This window comes from Haliotis rubra, unplaced genomic scaffold (assembly GCF_003918875.1).
Source record: "Haliotis rubra isolate DU_JTF1 unplaced genomic scaffold, ASM391887v1 Scf110, whole genome shotgun sequence".
NCBI lineage: Eukaryota > Metazoa > Mollusca > Gastropoda > Lepetellida > Haliotidae > Haliotis > Haliotis rubra.
In genome coordinates, this window is record NW_025765004.1 from 1,394,352 (window position 1) to 1,413,720 (window position 19,369).

Genomic DNA, 19,369 nt, shown 5'->3' on the forward strand with positions numbered 1-19,369 from the left:
TCCAGACAATTAGTGTACCAGCAAAACATTTGCAGCATGAGAGCAACGATATGGATTTACCTGTCACTGTGTTTACAATACCCTGCCTAGTTTCTCACCACATATGGCTGCAAAACTACTGATGCTGCTCAAAGCAATATTCACTCACTTCTTGTCTAGTTAAACCATCAATTTATCCTTGAAGAGAGACCTAACTGCGTCTGACACTTCTCAAACAACTCTGGTTTATATCTCTAAAATGCAGTAAGTTTTCTGTTAAACGTGTTACCTACAGCATAGTTAATTCAGTGGTATAGCTATATCTGAAAATTCAGTTTCAATTATAAGCCATGGACACAATTACAGTGAGTGAGTGAGTTATTGAGTTTAGTTTTACACCGCACTCAGCAATATTCCAGCTATATGGCAGCGGTCTGTAAACAATCGAGTCTGGACCAGACAATCCAGTGATCAACAGCATGAGCATCGATCTGTGCAATTGGGAACCGATGACGTGTAAACCAAGCCAGCGAATCTGACCACCCGATCCCGTTATTCACCTCTTACAAGAATGGGTTACTGAAGATCAATTCTAACCTGGACCTTCATGGGTAACAATAACATCAGATAACAATGGCAAGTAACCAAAAGTTTATTTGGAATGTAACAAGTTTGATGAGAACTTCCATGATAAGGACAGGATTGATCAGAACTCCACATGTGCCACTCTGCGTTCTACCTCGTGTGATGTCACATACTCTCCAACCTGGTTCCTCTTTATTCTTTGGTGTGGCAAACTTATTGTCCTGGACACTGTTCGTTCAACTTCATCTTCAAAGACAACCTGAAAGCAAGGAGGTGTTAGCAACTACCTTTTTCTACCAGTTATGGTACTGGTATGGTGCAATGTGGCTCTGAAATTGTGACAAAATGCCATGCTGGTATTTGTTGGGAATTTCAAGAACCAAATAACAATTTCTTATATAAAGCTGGGGATGCCACAGAGAGTTGAAGTAAAAGCTTAATGTTATTCTAGGTGATGACAAATTTACTTTTGATAACATATACTGAACCACAAAAGAAACATAGCTTTTCAAAACCAAATGCAAGGTCTTGTTCTTACAAAATGGTGTTTTTATTATGATTGTACATGTTTTGTTTTTCAATCCAAATTGACAGTTATTACCAACATCAGTGTGTTTCCTGAGGAAAAAGCATACATCGACCAAAAGCACCTAAATAGGCAGACGTGGTAAGAGGTTCCGTATGACATTCATGAAAATGAAAATGCATGTGCATATAGTGACAATCCTACCAATGACAGCGAGTCCCAAACTCGCCTGAAATCATTTTTGTTTTGACACAATCATCATGGTATGAATTACGAGAGATCAGAGGAACCAAGACTTTGGACGATTGCAAGTTGACCAGACTGCCAATCATTTTAATGTTCATGTTAGGACAATCTACCGACTGCAGGAGTGGTATCAGGTCACTAACAGCATCCAAGACCGCCCACGCAGTGGGTGACCTTCAGTAACATCACAATGTCAAGACCAACAGATTGTGCGCCACCATCTGCAGGGTCGCTTCCGCAGAGCGACGGAAACAGCACACCAGACCATTGGGACTCACAATAGAACCATCAGTGCCGATACAATGCGTCAGCGTTTGAGCAGAAGAAACCTCTGCTGTCACAGACCATATCGTAGTCCTGTCCTCACCAGGACTACGCCAAAACCGACTCCAATGGGCAACTCAGCATCGGAATTGGCATTATCGACAATGGAGAACTGTGTTTTTTTCTCATGAAAGTCGATATTGTGTTCGACAGTCAATGGCAGAGTTAGAGTATGGTGAAGGTGTGGGGAACTGTTTTCCAATGAGTGTATTGCTGAAAGAGACTCGTGGGGTGGTCCAAACATCATGGTGTGGGGTTCAATCGGTCTGAACCAGATAGCTGGCACCATGGTGTTCCAGAATCTCGGTCCAGGATGAGGAAATGACGTGACAGTTGCTCGCTATATTGACCAAGTCATAAAACCCCACGTTGTACAACATTTTGGTTATTGCGTGTTTATGGCCACATCTGAAAGACATAGATTTTCCTAAAATTGTAGATATCCTCATAGGCATGGACAGTGCAGATCTTCATTATTCCTACTCCGATGTATGTGGAAATACAGGCGAACCTCTTGCAAGGTTTACTTCTCTTGACTGGACCTGTATTGGAAATATTGCAGGGACAAGCTCTAACATTCAATCTCACTGTACCAGTACTTTCTTTTCTCGTTCCAGTACTGATGGTCAAGAGTTGAATATGTTGTTGCAAAAGTTTTGGGAAATTGAGCATTCCAGTCTAAAGAAAATGAACATATGAACCCTGAAGACAAGAATGTGCACAATAGGGTGAAAAATACATTGATGTATGAGGATGGTCACTATCAAATTGGCATACCATGGAAGAAAGAGGTACCGGTACATGCTTTACCATCTGATAACTATCAGATGGCTCTCAGTCGTCTTGAGAGCACAGAAAAGAAATTAGCAAAGGATGAGACAATAGCTCAAGCATATGATGATATCATTTCACAGTATCACAGAAAAGGGTATATCAGAAAAGTATCTCCCGAAGAAAAGGCACATACTGGAAAGTGGTATCTCCCTCATTTTCCAGTTGTCCGTTTAGATCGTCTCACAACACAAGTGAGAAATGTATTTGATGCTTTGGCCAAGTACAAGGGTATTTCTCTTAATGAAGTTATCCATCAAGGCCCAAAGCTACAGAGGGAACTGTTTGATGTCTTGTTGAAATTTAGACGCAATCCAGGTCAAAATATCTCCAGATGATAGGCCCTATCTATCACAGGTTCCTTTGGTGATCCGTGAAACGAAATGAGCAGCCCACAGAGTATGAGTTTAGTAGAGTTGCATTTGGGGTGAATGCATCACCTTTTTTAGCTCAGTTTGTGAGTCAGGAAAATGCCAATAAACGTCAGGACGATCTTCTGTTAGCTGCAGAAACTGTGCAAAAAGCTACATATATGGATGATAGCATGGACGCTGTGGAGGATGGCAACACCGCTATTGAGTTGTACAGACAGCTGATGGAGCTCTAGAATAGAGCTGGAATGCGTCCTAGGAAGTGGCTTTCAAATTCTCACAAGGCTCTCAGTCAGATACCTATTTAAGACCGATTATCAGAAGTTAAGTTAGACAGTGGTTACTTCCCCTCAGCAAAGACACTCGGGCTCATGTGGATAGCTGAAAGAGATGTCTTTACATTCACTTCCAACTTACCTGACATGAACAACACAATCTCAAAAAGAATCTTCTTTCGTCAAATAGCAAAACTGTTTGATCCTCTAGGATTCCTTGCACCCTTCACTGTAAGGGCAAAAATCATCTTACAAAATGTGTGGATGGCAGGGTTAGATTGGGATGAGGAACTAGACAATGATCTGAAAGGAAATGCATTTCAGTGGCTTATGGAACGGGAAGATTTAATACACATTCAGGTTCCAAGATGTTTGCGTTGATGTCACAAGGTCAAAGAAACTAGACTACACAGCTTTGTTGATGCTTCTGAAAATGCATATGGTGCCATTGTGTATGCTGTGAATACTTACCAGAATAATGAAATCTCCAGAGTAATCATTGCTGCAAAATGACGAGTAGCACCACTGAAAGCCATTAGCAGTTCAAATGCTTTGGGGTGGATAAAGAACCATAGCCATACATTCAAACCATTTGTAGCAAATAGAGTTAGTGAAGTTCAAGAACTGACTAATCCGTGTCAGTGGCGGTATGTACCAACAGGTCAATTTCCAGCAGATATGTTGACCAGAGGAACAGCTGCATCAAAGTTGATTGACAATCAGATCTGGTGGTCAGGACCACTTTTCCTGGCCAGAGATGAAAGTGAATGGCCCAGAAATCTATCTGAAAGAGAAGACAGAAGGAAATGTTTACCAGAAACTAAAAGTCTGAAGGTAAACAAGATTATTACCATGATAGCGAATGACTCGTCCTGTGAAGAGTGGAGACTCAAAGCTACATGAAACTCAGATTGGAGAAGACTGACAAGAATCCAAGCATGGGTATACAGATTCTTGAACAACTGTGTTGTAGGGAACCTTAAAAGGATTCATGTAGAACTGACTGCAGAAGGAATTGAAACAGCACAGTTCAAAATCATAGAACAGATGCAGAGAGAAGAATTTCTAGATGAATATTCCTGCCTTGAGTAGGGAAAACCATTACCAACTAATAGCAAGCTGTTAGGACTACAACCGAAGCTGGATGAAGCTGGAGTGATGAGATCTGATGGACGATTGGCTTATGCTGAGCATCTTTCTCAAGATTCAAGGTTTCCGATCATCTTGCCATGAAGAAACTGGATCACAAGATGTCATGGGAACAGAGAAACAACTTGTTCTTCAAACTTGCTGCTTCTCTGCTCCCATGACATCTTCTTGTTCAATACAAAACATCAAAATGCACTAGTATGACGTTCTATATATGTATTCCACACCTGAAATCATCTTCCATGTTACTAGTTAGGCATAAGAGTTTTGGTCATGGAAATCAAATGCATGAGCAGACAGAAAAAGCCCTGGAATTAAAAAATCTGTAGTGGAAACAAGGAGACTGAGTGCCAACCTGACTGATTGTGCTGCGTGTCGAACACTGGGAACTCGTTTTAACCCTGGTGGCAGATTTTTTCAACATGATGAGTTTTGGCTGTCATTTTTCATTGGCTCTTTTACACTGTCCCATTATTCATATTTAATTTTGTTAAGCATTTTTGATTAACTACCCCCCTAACTTATTAATATTTCAAAGTTACTTTATTGTTTGTGAGCAGGATGTTGTGTTTTGATCACATTCTAACTGCATGGATCTTTGTTCATGCCTGGTATCAGCTTGATTGTTTGCAGGCTGTCTTGATATATTTGAGATATTGATGCTTCACTGTGCTGTACTCACCTGTTCCTCCATGTCCTCAACTTTGCCTGCTGCTGCACATCCCAGCCACAGGACCAACGCCAATAGTACAAGCCCCATCAGCAGATAATTCAGCATCTCTGGATAGAGGTGCAGGGACAGCAGCAGTCCCCCTGTCTGCACCGTGCACAGACTCACAGTACACACCACCTGATGACATATAACACTCACATTTATATGACAACAGACTGGGTTTTGTAAAATCCATCAATATTTGTCATCAACTCTCACAGCACCCTCAGCATGACCACTGAAGTTAAAACATAAGTTTTAAGTTTTTACAGTTACAATTTATACAAAATATTACATATCACCATAAAGAGACAGAATTGAGCATAATATTGGCTCAATCAGACTTTTGGTTACTGAGGAGGAGGTGCTTACAGAGCTGAAAATGCATAAATGGTCCATGTATTATTAGCCAGGTGAGGTACCAACTTCAGCTTTACTACACATTTACCAAATTTAATTTCATTCTGTGTGTTCAGTGCAATCAAAACAACACCAAGTTGGTAGTTTACATACAGCATCGAGAATAAACAAGGTTGAATCATTTGCAGTCAGAGACTTTTCAAATGTTACCCTTAGCCGACTTGATGAGCTGCAGGCTTGAAACATGTCACATACCCAGCATGTTAAACATGGCTGTCCTAGAACAAGAACATGTCGAAGGAGTTGGTCTCTCCAGCCTGAGGTATTAGTCGGTCGCAATGGACAATCCACATCTGCCCTAACAGCAGGTTTCCTATATACGGCAGCCCAATGCCTGACCCACTGGCTCTACAGATGTTCACCCCAACCTAACCATGAGTTGGGTGGGCATGTTTGTCACTGGTATGAAAGAAGACAGTGATCACAGATTGTATAATTATACTGATACCTTCTGCATGGACCAACTGTGTTTGGTTTCAAAGGACGGGCCTGAAGCAAGGTCAGGATCAGCTTTGCCAGCAAAGAACAGACAGTTGAAACTACCTCAGATAAAATAGCAGGCTGCAGTGTCCATAAGTCTGCTTCAGAAGCACTGGCATGAGACCCAAAGGAAAGAGCAGCAAGAAGTTATCAAAACAAAGAAAGGAGAGGAAGAGGAAGGAGGAAGATGAGGAGAAGATAGAGAGAGACATAAGTCTTGAAGAGCCACAGCCTGTTATTGGTGCTGAAGCGAGGTCTGACCATAATGAGGAGAAAGATGAGGAGTTAAAGATCCTGAGTAGCATAAAGATGCAACGGCAAAACAAAAGGAGAAGTATGAATACAACAAAGTCATTGAACAATTCACTTGTTGAGTTTTTCACAGAAAACAACTTGTACTACAACAACAAAGGGTCTGAGAACACTAAGTACAAGAATAGGCTTCTTGAAAATCTGGCCAGGCAACTCCACACCACTGGTAAGAAATCTCTGTGATCTACCAATCAACCCTTCTTATCCTTATCCATTCTTACCATGTGACTTAGTACTAGCATCTCTGAACACTTTCTTTCCATATTACTTACCATGCAAGTACTAGATAAAACACACAAAAACCCTGAACACGTTTCAATCAAATGAAGATTATTTGAAGAAAGAAATTGAAATAAAGAAATACAAAACAAGAAGACATGGTCATCAACATCCACCGCCACAGTGTTCTGTTCCTATTGGTTCCTGTTTTTTAACTCCACCACGACATTCATGTCCTGAAAACTTCATCTTCAATAACGTGTAATATGCACACTTGACACCCAAAGGATCACATGCTAAGCTTCTGAATGCTTTTCACTCAAATAAATCACCGGTGACTTACGAAATTGTAAGCCATAAAAATGAATTCAGAAGTTTTTCTAAAAAATCAGTTTTTTAAAGAGAAATTGGAAAGCAGATTTTGTATTTGAAAATCGGAGTAACTCCACCAAAATGGGGAGTGGTTGGCATCTCTGTATCCAGCCCCTCCTGCTGCCAAACCAAAGCAGCGGCTACAACTGCTTGATTACCTTCTTCATCCTGCAACTGAAGCTTTAGAAGCTTCTCTTGTATACGGGCATTATTCTTTTATGAACAGATGCAATTGTCTATCCATGAAAAAATTGAAAATAACAAACTTGGTTTGGATTGTTCGACAAATTTTTCAAGCAGATGTGATGATAATGGGACACAGAATTTGGGAGTCATGTAAAGCCATGGACATGGTAAATGTATCGTAAAACACTCTTTGGTTTGTTGTGTTTCTTTTTCATCATGGTATTCAGAGCTCTTTCAAAGCATCACGCCTCCGTAATTAGTCCAACACTGTTTGGTAATTACACTGATTGGATTAAGAGAGGCCAGTGTGGGAACACTTAAGTGTTCAGGGGCCACTCTAGGAAGGGTAGTTAACAAGGCATGAAAACTCAGGGGCCACTGTGGGAAGGGCCGCTCTGGGCATCAATTGAGACAATCATAACTGACGCCAGTACATAACATGGCCACACAAGCCACCTAGTTTTTACATACAAATGCCCTGCAGTGAACATTGAGAAATGAAAGTGAGAACTCCTACCTAAGACAACCATGGATGAGATGGTTAAAGATGTTCAAGTCTACATACAATTGAGTCCAAGGCTATGTACAGGCACAGTTGTAGGAACACATAATTCATAGCCAGCTTTGTAATGTCACTAAACATCATTGAAATACAGCTTTGTATTGTAACTAAAGATAATTCATAGCCAGCTTTGTCTTGCTACAATATAATACTGCCAGTTTTATACTGTGACTCAAAATAATTAAAATAACGGCTTCATTTTGTCAAGACACTAAAACAATTATAGACATTTTGTACTATACTTACCTCCAGCAACTGATGGATATTCAATGGCTGACCTTTCCATGTGCATTTTCTGTGACAAAAATATTGAAGTTTATAAAAAAAATGGTGTGAGAACATAGTTAAAAATGACAATGCAAGTTATGCTATAGTTGTTACTAATACATCACTAGATCTCACATATACTCAGTGAAAAATATAAGAGAACACTAGTTCAATGCAGCATTTGTATAACAGCAATTTTAAGGGCATCAATAAGAGATGGAGATAAAAATTTCATTGCAACCAATAGCTTGGCTTTGCTGTTGGCTACTTGTGTCAGATTATGAATTACAAGAGCTAGAATTTATTGCTACTCTTCTTGGAGTGCTTGAAACAGTTGATTTACAGTTTTAGGTCTTTGTCTTCCTCATTTCCCCCAAATGTTCCATAACTGTTCATTAGCATTCAAGTCAATACTCTCTAAAGGCAAGGGTAGGACTCAGATGAAGCATTGGTTTAAACGGTCCATGTTCAATCCTGCCATGTTTGGCCTGATGTTATCTTTTGGGAATTCAAAGTCTGGACCTTCCTGTATGAAAATCAGGAGTGCCACCAGATCAACAACTTTGGTTATGTAATGCTGAGCATTTACTCAATCATCCAGACGAATCAATAGTGTCGGTAAGAAATGCCTCCACAGGCCATGACACATCCTCCTCCAAATCTGACAATTTCTTGAGTGGTAGCCTGAGTAAGATGCTCATTATGGTCTCTCCATATTAGCTACCTGCAGTTGATATCATGACTGTGTGTATGAGAGAGAGAGAGAGAGAGAGAGAGAGAGTGTGTGTGTGTGTGTGTGTGTACACTCTCATGATATCAACAGCAGTTCATATAGTGGAAGCCCTCTAAACCAGCATCCCTCCAATCCGGCATGCTCTCAATATTGGCACTAGAATTTGGTCCCGGCAGAAGCTAGTTAATTTATGATCATTTACATGCCCTCTAATCCAGCGTCAGTCTATTCCGTATTTCGGCACAACTGACACCGCCCAATTGACTGTTTGTACAGTAATTAATGCTCTCTAAACCAGCATCTGGTATCTCGGCTCTCCTGTTGATTGGCTGAAGTGGATTACCATCGGCATTTAGCTCACTGATGTTGCCTGATAAAAAGAGTATGGATAAGGATTAGACCTAAGTAGGGCAGGTAAACTGGTGAGTGACACGTGTCACTTGTATTATAAATCCTTTGTCGTGCGAATGAAAACAGTAAATTTGGCAAAATTAACACACTTACGCATGATAGGTTTTTGACTACCCACAGTAAAAACGTGCCCATTTCTGGCCCTATTTTGAAAGAGAAAGCGATTTAGTTTGCTCCAGAATTAAATGTCATCGAGTTTAAGGCATCAGATGGTTGGCTGGCATGTTGGAAGACACGATTCGACATCAAGCAGGTCAAAGTGAGCGGCGAAAGTGCCAGTGTAGAACAGAGTGATGTCCAGCCTCCCGACTTTGATTGATGGATATGCGTCTGAAGATGTCTTTAACTGCGATGAGACTGGTTTGTTTTTCCGTGCTTTACCGGATGTTATCTTTATTGATGAATAAAGAATACGATGACTATCAACACGTTGTTCAGTTGTATTTTATGGCACACGGAAGATCATTCTCAAGTTGAAAAGGGAAAAGTTCTCTAAACCGGCACGCCCTCTATACTGGCATTTTGTGCCGGTCCCAACGAATGCCGGTTTAGAGGGCTTCCACTGTACAGAGTCGTGATAATGAGTGCATACATATTTGTGTGTGTTAGTGTGTGTATGTTAGTCTGTATGTAGCTACCTGCAGGTAATATCATGACTGGATATAGTATTCCCAGAAATTATTGAGAAAGTTGTTTCAGCAAATATCTAATACATGTATATTAACTATAGAAGTTTTACTTAAATGAATATGTTGAGATATGATTCTCTTACAGTCTAAGTGTCTTTTTAGTACTTTGTGAGACATCCTTGCCCTGCAATACACAACTGAATGCGCCTAGGTACACTACCAATCAAAGTTTGTAGGAAATCGTGTGAGAGCGTATCCCAATATTCCGGCACTTCTTTCTTCATATCCTTAATATTTCTAAGTCCTTTTTGGTTTATTCTGTCCTTCATTAGTCCCACACATTCTCAGCAGGTTTAAGATCTGGACTGAAGTTGGGCGATCCGTAGTACTGAACTTCCTTGGCCTCCCTGCCCCTGTCAATCCCAACTCCTGACTGAATATTCTTCAAATTCTGTATGCTGTAGATAGAGGAATGTCATGTCTACCAGCTAACTCTTTTGCATTAGTCACACCCCTTTCAAAATCATCTAGAACCAACTTTCTTTTCACTTCTGCTGTCAAATCTGCCATGTCAACAAAGGAAGCCGTCTGCTACAGCAGGGTAGATAACTCTTGATGTTGTAAGGTTAATTATTAAGCCTACAAGAGTTGCCTCACACACTGAGTACTTTACTACATAATGTAACACTTATCTTAAAATTCTATTATCAGTATTAGGAAACAAAGATTTTCTGAATAATTTCTGGGAAAACTGTATGTTTACTTCTGATGTTGAGTAGCTAGAAGTTGATCCACAGGCAAACTCTAAAGTACTGTCGGAAATAGAAAAAAACTGTTACTACAATTTATGTAGATAATATGTGAAAGTGTGAAATATTTGTTAAACTAAGTTCGGCCTAACTATAGTCTCAGTGGTAGGGAGATAGGAAACATAAAAATTGGACTTACGACTCAGTCCAAATCGACTTGTTTGGAACAGACAATGGCTTTATGCAAATTAGAGGGCGATGATATTGTATTACAAAGGACACTTTTTATATACCCATTTTGAAAGTAGACTTAGTTTCATTATAAACGATAGCTAACATAAACAAAATAATAACTTTAATACCGAAACTATTAAGGATGTAGCTACCATGGAGTCTCACTATCACTATAAAAAGAAACAGGTAGGAGGGGTCGTCTCAAAAGCAAACCAAGGACGGGTGTCGGAGATTGGTTTGGGGTCGAGCTGGGGTATAGAGATATCAGCTAAGATAAGATGATCCTTCAGGAGAAATAAACTGGGGAAGTAAACGGCATGCCATAACAATTTACAAATAATATCCAGTCCTGTCGATCTTCGGGTGGTCATGTCACCTATATATTGTGAGACATTTAATACGATGACTGATTATGCTTTTCTACGGGTATCATACTCTTTGACATATCTGAACATAAATTTTATGAAAGAAATACACGTAAGATGTGAATCAATAGATGCGACATAATTCAACACACAAGAAAAGGCATCAAATATCTTTGAGATGACCCCTTGTACCTGTAGGCAGCACGTGGATTTCATGCCAGGTGAGTTGATGGTCCGGCGTCATACCTGGCTGAGCAACCTAATTGCCATGTATAGTCTGATCTATTGTTATTCATATTTTTTCTAAGTTTTGCCCAATTTTATGAGTAAACATGCTTTTCTGGATATCCTATTATGCATCCCACTGAAAGCCCAGTTAGGCCGATGTGGGTTATTTCGACATATACTATTTGCAATTGTGTAAATTTTAGGGATACAGAGTAATAGCCTAAAAACAGTTTTTTTCTATTTCTGACAGTACTTCAGTGCAAATAGGGTTGCGCAACAGAGAGAAAAATGACCATGAAAAATAACCCAGTGAGGAAATGGGTGTCTGCCTATGATGGTGTGGATATTATATTTCGACATTAGAAATATTTTTCAAACCAAAGCAAGGGAAGTACGTAGCCAAACTTTGTTCGCTTCACGCGCATATAGGAAGACTGATAATTTTTCTCTGTTGCGCAACCCTATTTGTGCTACAGTTTGCCTGTGGTTGATCTCATGACTGTGTGTGGTAGTGAGTAGCATGTGTGTGTGTTAGTAAGTAGCTACATATATATACTTCATGACTATATATATATACTTCTGTTGGTGACACTCACTGTCATGACTGTTGTACAGTCTCTACATTCATACACTATTAACAAAATCCATATCAAAGTGAAAATTATCTGATAATATGCAAACTCATATTCCAGTCTAAGTAAACTTAGGCTCAGTATTATTCGTTACACTGCTATACTGAGTCTAACAAAACCTTGTAGAAGGTCGCGTCAGCTAACCTTTTGGACTGACCAATCAAAACACAGCTTACCAAATCGCAAAAGTTAACATTCGCACATACTGTTTGAACCTTTACCTAAAAAACTTGAACGATTCCGAATGCTATTTTCCGCATGATTGCTTCCGAGTATACACGCAATGAGAAAACAGTTGCTGAAAATAGCGTTTTTGTCAATATTCAAGGATGTCATCTTGCCAAAATATAAGCAAATAGTAACCATGTCATTAGAAACCCACAAGCGTATATACTGCAGGTCAAATATCTGTGTTTTGGGAGGATTTTCGTTTAGGTTCTTGAGCGGCATATAGAAGTTGGTATTCAAGTATAAGACAAAATGTTATGGATGTCAACTTCTTCTTTATTGTATACACAACGTTTCTGGGCTATTCCTTGCCCCTTCGTCAGGTGAATGCTCAATAACAGATATACAGGATATATATAATATACTAATAATGTACATGAACCAGAGTGATTTTAAGCATGTATATACAATAAATAGGGGATTATAAGAGGATTATAAGATGAAAGAGACTAAAATATACAAAAGTAGATATGGTGTTGTTACAGTGGATTAAGTGAGTAAATGATAGAAGCCAATGATTTTCGTTTGTTGATAGATCAGTGTCAGCGACCAGGGAAGAGAAAATCCAAAAACCGTTTTTTAAGTCCCACCGAACCCTAACCAGTAGTCGTTGTCTGATTGGTTAAATCCATTCGGCCGTCTCACGTTTGATTGGACGGTCATAGGTCGCTCAAAGGTTAGCTCATGCGACCTTCTACTAGGTTTTGTTAGACTCAGTATAGCAGTGTAACGAATAATACTGAGCTTAAGTTTACTTAAAGGAAAACCAAGCTGTATGGATAGTCAACTTCTTTATTGCATTCAATGCTATAAAGAAGTTGACTATCCATACAACTTGGCAATGATTGGGTGCGACGTATGATTGTGGTACTAACACCGTTATCGCTAAGTGATCACTTGTTGATAACGGTGTTAGTACCTACAACGAAACGTCGCACCCAATGCAATAAAGAAGTTGACTATCCATACAACTTGGTTTTCCTTCATCTATCCAACTTCTAAAATGCCTCTCAAAGAAACTAAGTTTACTTAGACTTACTTAGACTGATTCATATTCATGTAAGTGACAAATGTTTTTTCCTAAATTCATACAAAACAATCGCATATAAAAGCTCAGAGAGTATCCAAAGTGTACAGATCCTTTCTCTCCGTGCATGTTTTCCAAAATTAACAGTAAAAGGGGATCCTTGTTTCATTCCTTAGCATAATGGTCAGGAATGGTGATGTCTGAAGTATCCCATTGGCTAAAAAACTCAAAATGTAAAATTTAGCCCACAAATAATGTTACTGGCAAACAATGATAAGTTGGACCGGCGCAGAGAACATGTTTACGAGAAGTAGGTGGTGCACGGCAATGAGCAAACCAATTTGGTTTGTGAAAGGTAGAGCAGATGTATGCTAGTGCACGTACATTGCATGACAATGAAATTGATTCTCCGAGTAGCTGCACACGCCTTGCTCATAAGACTCTCATGTGGTCGGTGTAGCAAATAAGTAATATTTGGATATATAGATATATATTTCGAGAGAATTAAACATGTCAAAGTTAGGTAAGCACGGTCAGATAATACATTCTCAGACCCGAGAAGTGACATACAATGTTATTAAGTACATAGTGAAAGAATACATATACAAAACATGATACGTACATCTAAGACACATAAAAGGTAGCAATGCCACCGGTTTACTCTCTTCACTGAGGCGCATCCGAGCAGAAGGTATCGATCGTGATAATTGGGAGGGTAGTTTCGTTAGCCCAAGCAAGTCACGAAATCGTCCTGTGATTAAATTCCAACGCGATGATTTCAACCAGTTCACAATTCGCCGGTTGTGCAAAACTCATATGTGGTGCGAAAACAACTGCCAACTCTTGACAGTATCCATGAGATGGTCAAAACAGATCTCAATTATGCGGGTTCTTGAGAATGTTTACAGTTAGCTCTGAAGCAAATGGGGTTTAGATGGTGCAAAACGCAGTCAAATCGCTAGCTATTGATGGAAAGGAAAGATACAGTTGCAAACCAAATGCAATACTTACAAACAATTAAAAAATACCGAGCTGAAAAACTCCCAATCATCTTTATTGATGAAACGTGGGTACATGTGCACCACACTGTCCCATGTCACTGGATGGATATAGGTGGGGTTCGACCACCGTCTGGATCTGGACCATGGCTGTTAGAAGTGCATGCAGGTTCTGAGAACGGATTTGTGTCAAATGCACTGCAAATATTTGACGCTAAACGGCAGATTATCGTGATGAGATGAATTCTGAGAATTTCTCAAAATGGTTGAGTGAAAAATTGATACCCAATATTCCACCCAACTCTGTTATTGTTATGGACAACGCTCCATACCATAGCAAGCAAGTTGACAAGTGCCCAACAACCGCCAACAGGAAGGGTGACATCAAAGCTTGGCTAAAAAGGCATGATATTGCGTTCAACGACAAAATGCTCAAAGCCGAACGGTTGTTTCTTGCCAGATCTAAAAAAGCCTGTCCTGTATATCGCGTAGATACCATGCTGAAGCAACATGGGCATGTCGTTCTGCGGTTACCTCCATACCATGCAGATTTTAACCCAATTGAATTGATTTGGGCCAATGTCAAGAATTATGTTGCCAGGCAAAACTTGCAGGTCACAAAGACATCGCCTCGGGCACAATGTGAAGAGAGAATGTCAGCACTCGGCTCCAAGGAATGGTCAGGATACTGTAAGCATGTCCAAGCTATTGAAGATGGGTACTGGCAATGAGAAATCGCAGTTGAAGCAGAAATGGAAAACATCATTGTCGAACCTGGTCTTATGATTGAATCAGATAGCGAATCAGAATGTGACAATTAGTGTTGTTATATCCCACTGCCAGTATTATGTTTACAGTGCACGGACACACGATAAACATTTACAAGATATTATTAAGGGATTGCTACATAGGTCCTATGACACCTTGGCATTACTTTCAGTTATTTCAAGCATAGTAACCTATGAGCCAACCATTCATGGTTATGAGAGACTGCAACAAATGCACCTGTCACTGTCGAACTCGGTGTTTCCTGAAACAGGCCACACGCTTCACCCATCACACTACACTTGATCGCGGACAACCTGGGGCCCAGTTCGCTAACAATGGCAAGCACCAGTGGGCGGCACTCATACATGCTAATACGGGTCAATTGTCAGGTCTGTGCTCATCTTGTCCTTGTTTCCCAGTAGTGGGTGCTTTCTCCAGCATGGAACAGGTCATATGTGGTAAGTCAGGTTATTGAAACAGCAAGAAACAGTACATATTAAAATGTAAAACTGCATTTTGTTGTCATGGGTACTGACTACAATGGAGATAACTTGCAGTTGAAAGTATAATTGCTTCTATGTTTCTGCTGTTTTGTCAATCAGTTGTGTATGAAAGTCTGTGTATATCTTAACTTAAACCATAGAGATAATCACAAAATCACATATTTTTTAACCTAATATACCAGTAAAGAAAGGAAAGATTTATGGATGTTAACTTCTTTATTGTGAATAACATGACATTTCGGAGAGTGTATGCTTGCTCCTTCATATATGCATTCCACATCTAAATGCCCTTCAAAGATTTAATATACCAGTACTAAGAAAAAATATTGCAATACGTTTGAAAAACATACCATTATACCGTTAAAGGGGCACTGATCCAGAGCAATTCCCCCGGGACTTGTTGTTGCTTTTGTTATTGTTTTTCCCCCAAGACTACCCAGATGATATCCTAGAATTCTTGACTGGGTTGCGATCACTGCTGCGTCACAATTCGTAGTATAAGTATGATATATATATATATCCTTACATTGATCAACAAAGATGAAATCTTTGTATTGATTAATATTTCCATTTTCATTATTATGATAACAAATGAACACAATTTTGAAGTTTAACTTCATATGCCAGTGATACAAAATGTTAGGACTGAAAAAACACACACCTGAAGTCAATGTCCGTCTTTATATTTGTGTCTTATAATCCTAATAAATTCATTATAATATTTTTATGCATTTTGGAACTTCATAAGAAGTACATGATCTGTTTTTAGTGAATTTATGAAATGACTGTAATATCTACACATTTCATAGATTGCCAACATGAATCATATTTCACACACACGCCCTAAGTGCTACATAGTGTATGTTGTCTGTCTCATCGAACTTCACGGCAAAAAAAATAATGAAGTGGAATGATTCTGCTGACTCTACAACAAATGAATAAAAATACCAATATTAAGATTAAAACCAACTATAGCTATTGCAATAATAGTAGGCTATTACTTTGTTCGAGAATTGTATCCATCAATATCCACATAAAGGAACCATATGCCATTCATCTGCAGCTGACAAAGAAACCTGTTCCATGTCATGTCATTTAACAGTCTAATATGCAAAAAATGTATAACGTTATAACTATCCAGTATAGGTTAATAAATCTACTACCTTTTGACCAATCCGCTGTGCAAGATAAAAGTAAGTAATCAATGAGCGTGTTATCGGTTAATCCTTTGATCAATGTTTGTTTTTTTAAATCAGCTGATAATTCTTTTGCTGCACTTCCATGCGCATATTACATGAAACATAATACATTTGCCACATCAGACCTTAATTCATAATGTTGAGTATTTACCCCAGACACAAGAAATGCTAAATGGGGACCTTCATTGGGTAATCTGAGTTGTGTTAACACTAATTATACCTACCGGTATTATAAATTGGTCAGCTGCCCATCGAGTGAATGATCACAAATAAACAGGTGTAGATTTATACCACCAAACATGGGTTACAGCAAGGGAGTAGTAATCAGGGTGTCCCCCTACTAGTGAGACACTTGAAAAATCCAATTACATGGTTGAGTGAACAAATTTGGGAAGGCTGTTACCCATTGGGGTTAATGGACTAATCCAACTGTTACCCCATTAGTCAGACATAAGGAGACAATTGAGATTTTTGAGACCATGATTACACAATGCCATTTTTTAGACCAGTTTTATTATCTTTTATAGCATCTTTTGTAATTTTCACAATAATTGTTACTTTTTCACAATATCACATGCATATAAATAAAATTGTCACATTCTCTAGCACTACTGGCACAGTATGGACTTCCAAACAGCACCCAAATACTGCATTGGAGTCTTGCTCCAACTGCTCTCTTAATCGACCAAGTTGGAGGTTGATCTCCCTGTAAACCTTCTTGCGTGGCAGAGGAGCTGCACCGAAGTCAATCTGGGTGATCTTCAAATCGTCTGCCTTCTGAATTTTCTTGAGAATCTCGATCAGTCTGAAGACATTCGGGTGACGACTTGACAGGCTGGCATTCAGACGGCTGTTAATCCCTCAAGGCAGTTGTTGGTCCTCGGTCTCATGATGATTCCACAAGGACAGCCTAAACAGAGAGTCATCATCCACCCACGTAGTGACCATGTAGTCGTTGAAGGTAACCATCCATCCACATACCATCCAGTTGAAGGGTCAGTGGCAGTCTTGGGATTGTGTGACTTCTGTGTATGTACAGCACGCTGTCAAGACTGGAGTAGGAGGGCAGGTGTACAGCATCGTCTTCATTGTACTTCAGTAGTTCGTCTTGGTAGACTGCTGGCATAGACATCATGGGTTCTTCTCAGGCACACTTTCTCATCGAGCTGATGAAGTCGATTCTTGTTGTGTTAATAGGCGGTGGATGGTTGTGTTCAGTGGAATTTCTTACGAAGTCTCCAACTGTTGCGCACTTCATGGTACATGCACACAAGTCGTCCTCGTCTTGTTCTTGTGGTATACATGGCGATCAAAGAGCACCTGAATCGTGCCTCTCTGCGATGTCATGAACTCTACTTTCTGCAAACCTGCCATTATTGTGCAGTACAGACGCTTTTGGAAACTAATAAACATTGTCAAGTAAAAACATTAGACCTGCATTGAGAAGTCAGTCTCAAGTTGCTTTTTAATTTTTTATTGGTTTACTCACAATAATAATTAAGCCACACTATCAACTATGCACAAGAAGACTCTTAATACTATGTGAGTAGATCAATTAAAAGGGATTAAACTTTAACAGTCAAGGTTGACAGTCAAGTTTGATCTTATTGTGCAAGAGATAAGACAATTAGATAAGGCTTATTATGTCCTTATTATCCAAAGCAAACACTGTGTTATGCTAGTCACTTGATTCTAAAGAACAGGGGATATACTAATTAGGACTGATCTATTGTAACTGTAGGGGTGAGCCTTCTCCACCCTCACTTAAGTGTCTGACAATTGGGGTGTCTGACTAATGGGGAAATAAGATAAATTGGATCATTCATCATACCATCCACGCATCAGAAAATCCGAAAAAGCCTACACTGCTTGGATACAATCAGACAAGAACTACCAGGGATATTTTCAAATAACAGCAAATTCTGCCAAGGTGGACAGTAGCTAGCAGCAGATGATATGGATATTTACATACCTGTAAGGGCGAGCAGCCAGCAGTAACAATAAGTAGAGGCCAGAAACTGACAGCAGGACAATAGATTGTCGAAGGGGACTGTTGGAAAAAGACACAGAACATCAATAAAACGTTCAGTACATTCATACTGTCCTTCACAAAACTAGTATAAGGAGAAAGTTTGTCAGAGGTGGATATGTCACACTGGTGTTGTTGTAAAGGAGAGGGTTTGTCAGACTGCTGGTGTTGTGAAGGAGAGGGTTTGTCAGACTGCTAGTGTTGTGAAGGAGAGGGTTTGTCAGACTGCTAGTGTTATGAAGGAGAGGGTTTGTCAGAGATGGGTATGTCAGACTGCTGGTGTTGTGTAGGAGAGGGTTTGTCAGAGATGGGTATGACAGACTGCTGGTGTTGAGAGGGTGAAGGAGAGGGTTTGTATGACAGACTGCTGTTGGTGTTGTGAAGGAGAGGGTTTGTCAGAGATGGAGATATATATGACAGACCGCTGGTGTTGTGAAGGAGAGGGTTTGTCAGAGATGGGTATGACATACTGCTGGTGTTGTGAAGGAGAGGGTTTGTCAGACTGCTGGTGTTGTGAAGGAGAGGGTTTGTCAGAGATGGTGTTGTGACATACTGCTGGTGTTGTGAAGGAGAGGGTTTGTCAGAGATGGGTATGACATACTGCTGGTGTTGTGAAGGAGAGGGTTTGTCAGAGATGGGTATGACATACTGCTGGTGTTGTGAAGGAGAGGGTTTGTCAGAGATGGGTATGACATACTGCTGGTGTTGTGAAGGAGAGGGTTTGTCAGAGATGGGTATGACATACTGCTGGTGTTGTGAGGGTTTGTCAAGGACATACCGCTGGTGAGGAGTTTGTCAGAGATGGGTATGACATACTGCT

General features: G+C 39.8%; 1 protein-coding gene across 3 annotated transcripts in view; it reads right to left on the bottom strand.

Moving 5' to 3' along the window:
* Positions 1-613: 613 nt before the first annotated feature.
* Positions 614-19,369, bottom strand: part of LOC124286244 — a 40,013-nt gene continuing 21,257 nt past the window's right edge. For all 3 annotated transcript variants that reach the window (XM_046722600.1, XM_046722608.1, XM_046722592.1), the window contains exons 11-14: positions 18,493-18,570; positions 7,796-7,844; positions 4,969-5,136; positions 614-823 (exon numbers count right to left, since the gene is read on the bottom strand). In XM_046722600.1, coding sequence (XP_046578556.1) covers positions 686-823; positions 4,969-5,136; positions 7,796-7,844; positions 18,493-18,570 — 433 coding nt within the window. In that variant the 3' untranslated portion in view covers positions 614-685. The remainder of the gene's footprint in view (positions 824-4,968; positions 5,137-7,795; positions 7,845-18,492; positions 18,571-19,369) is intronic.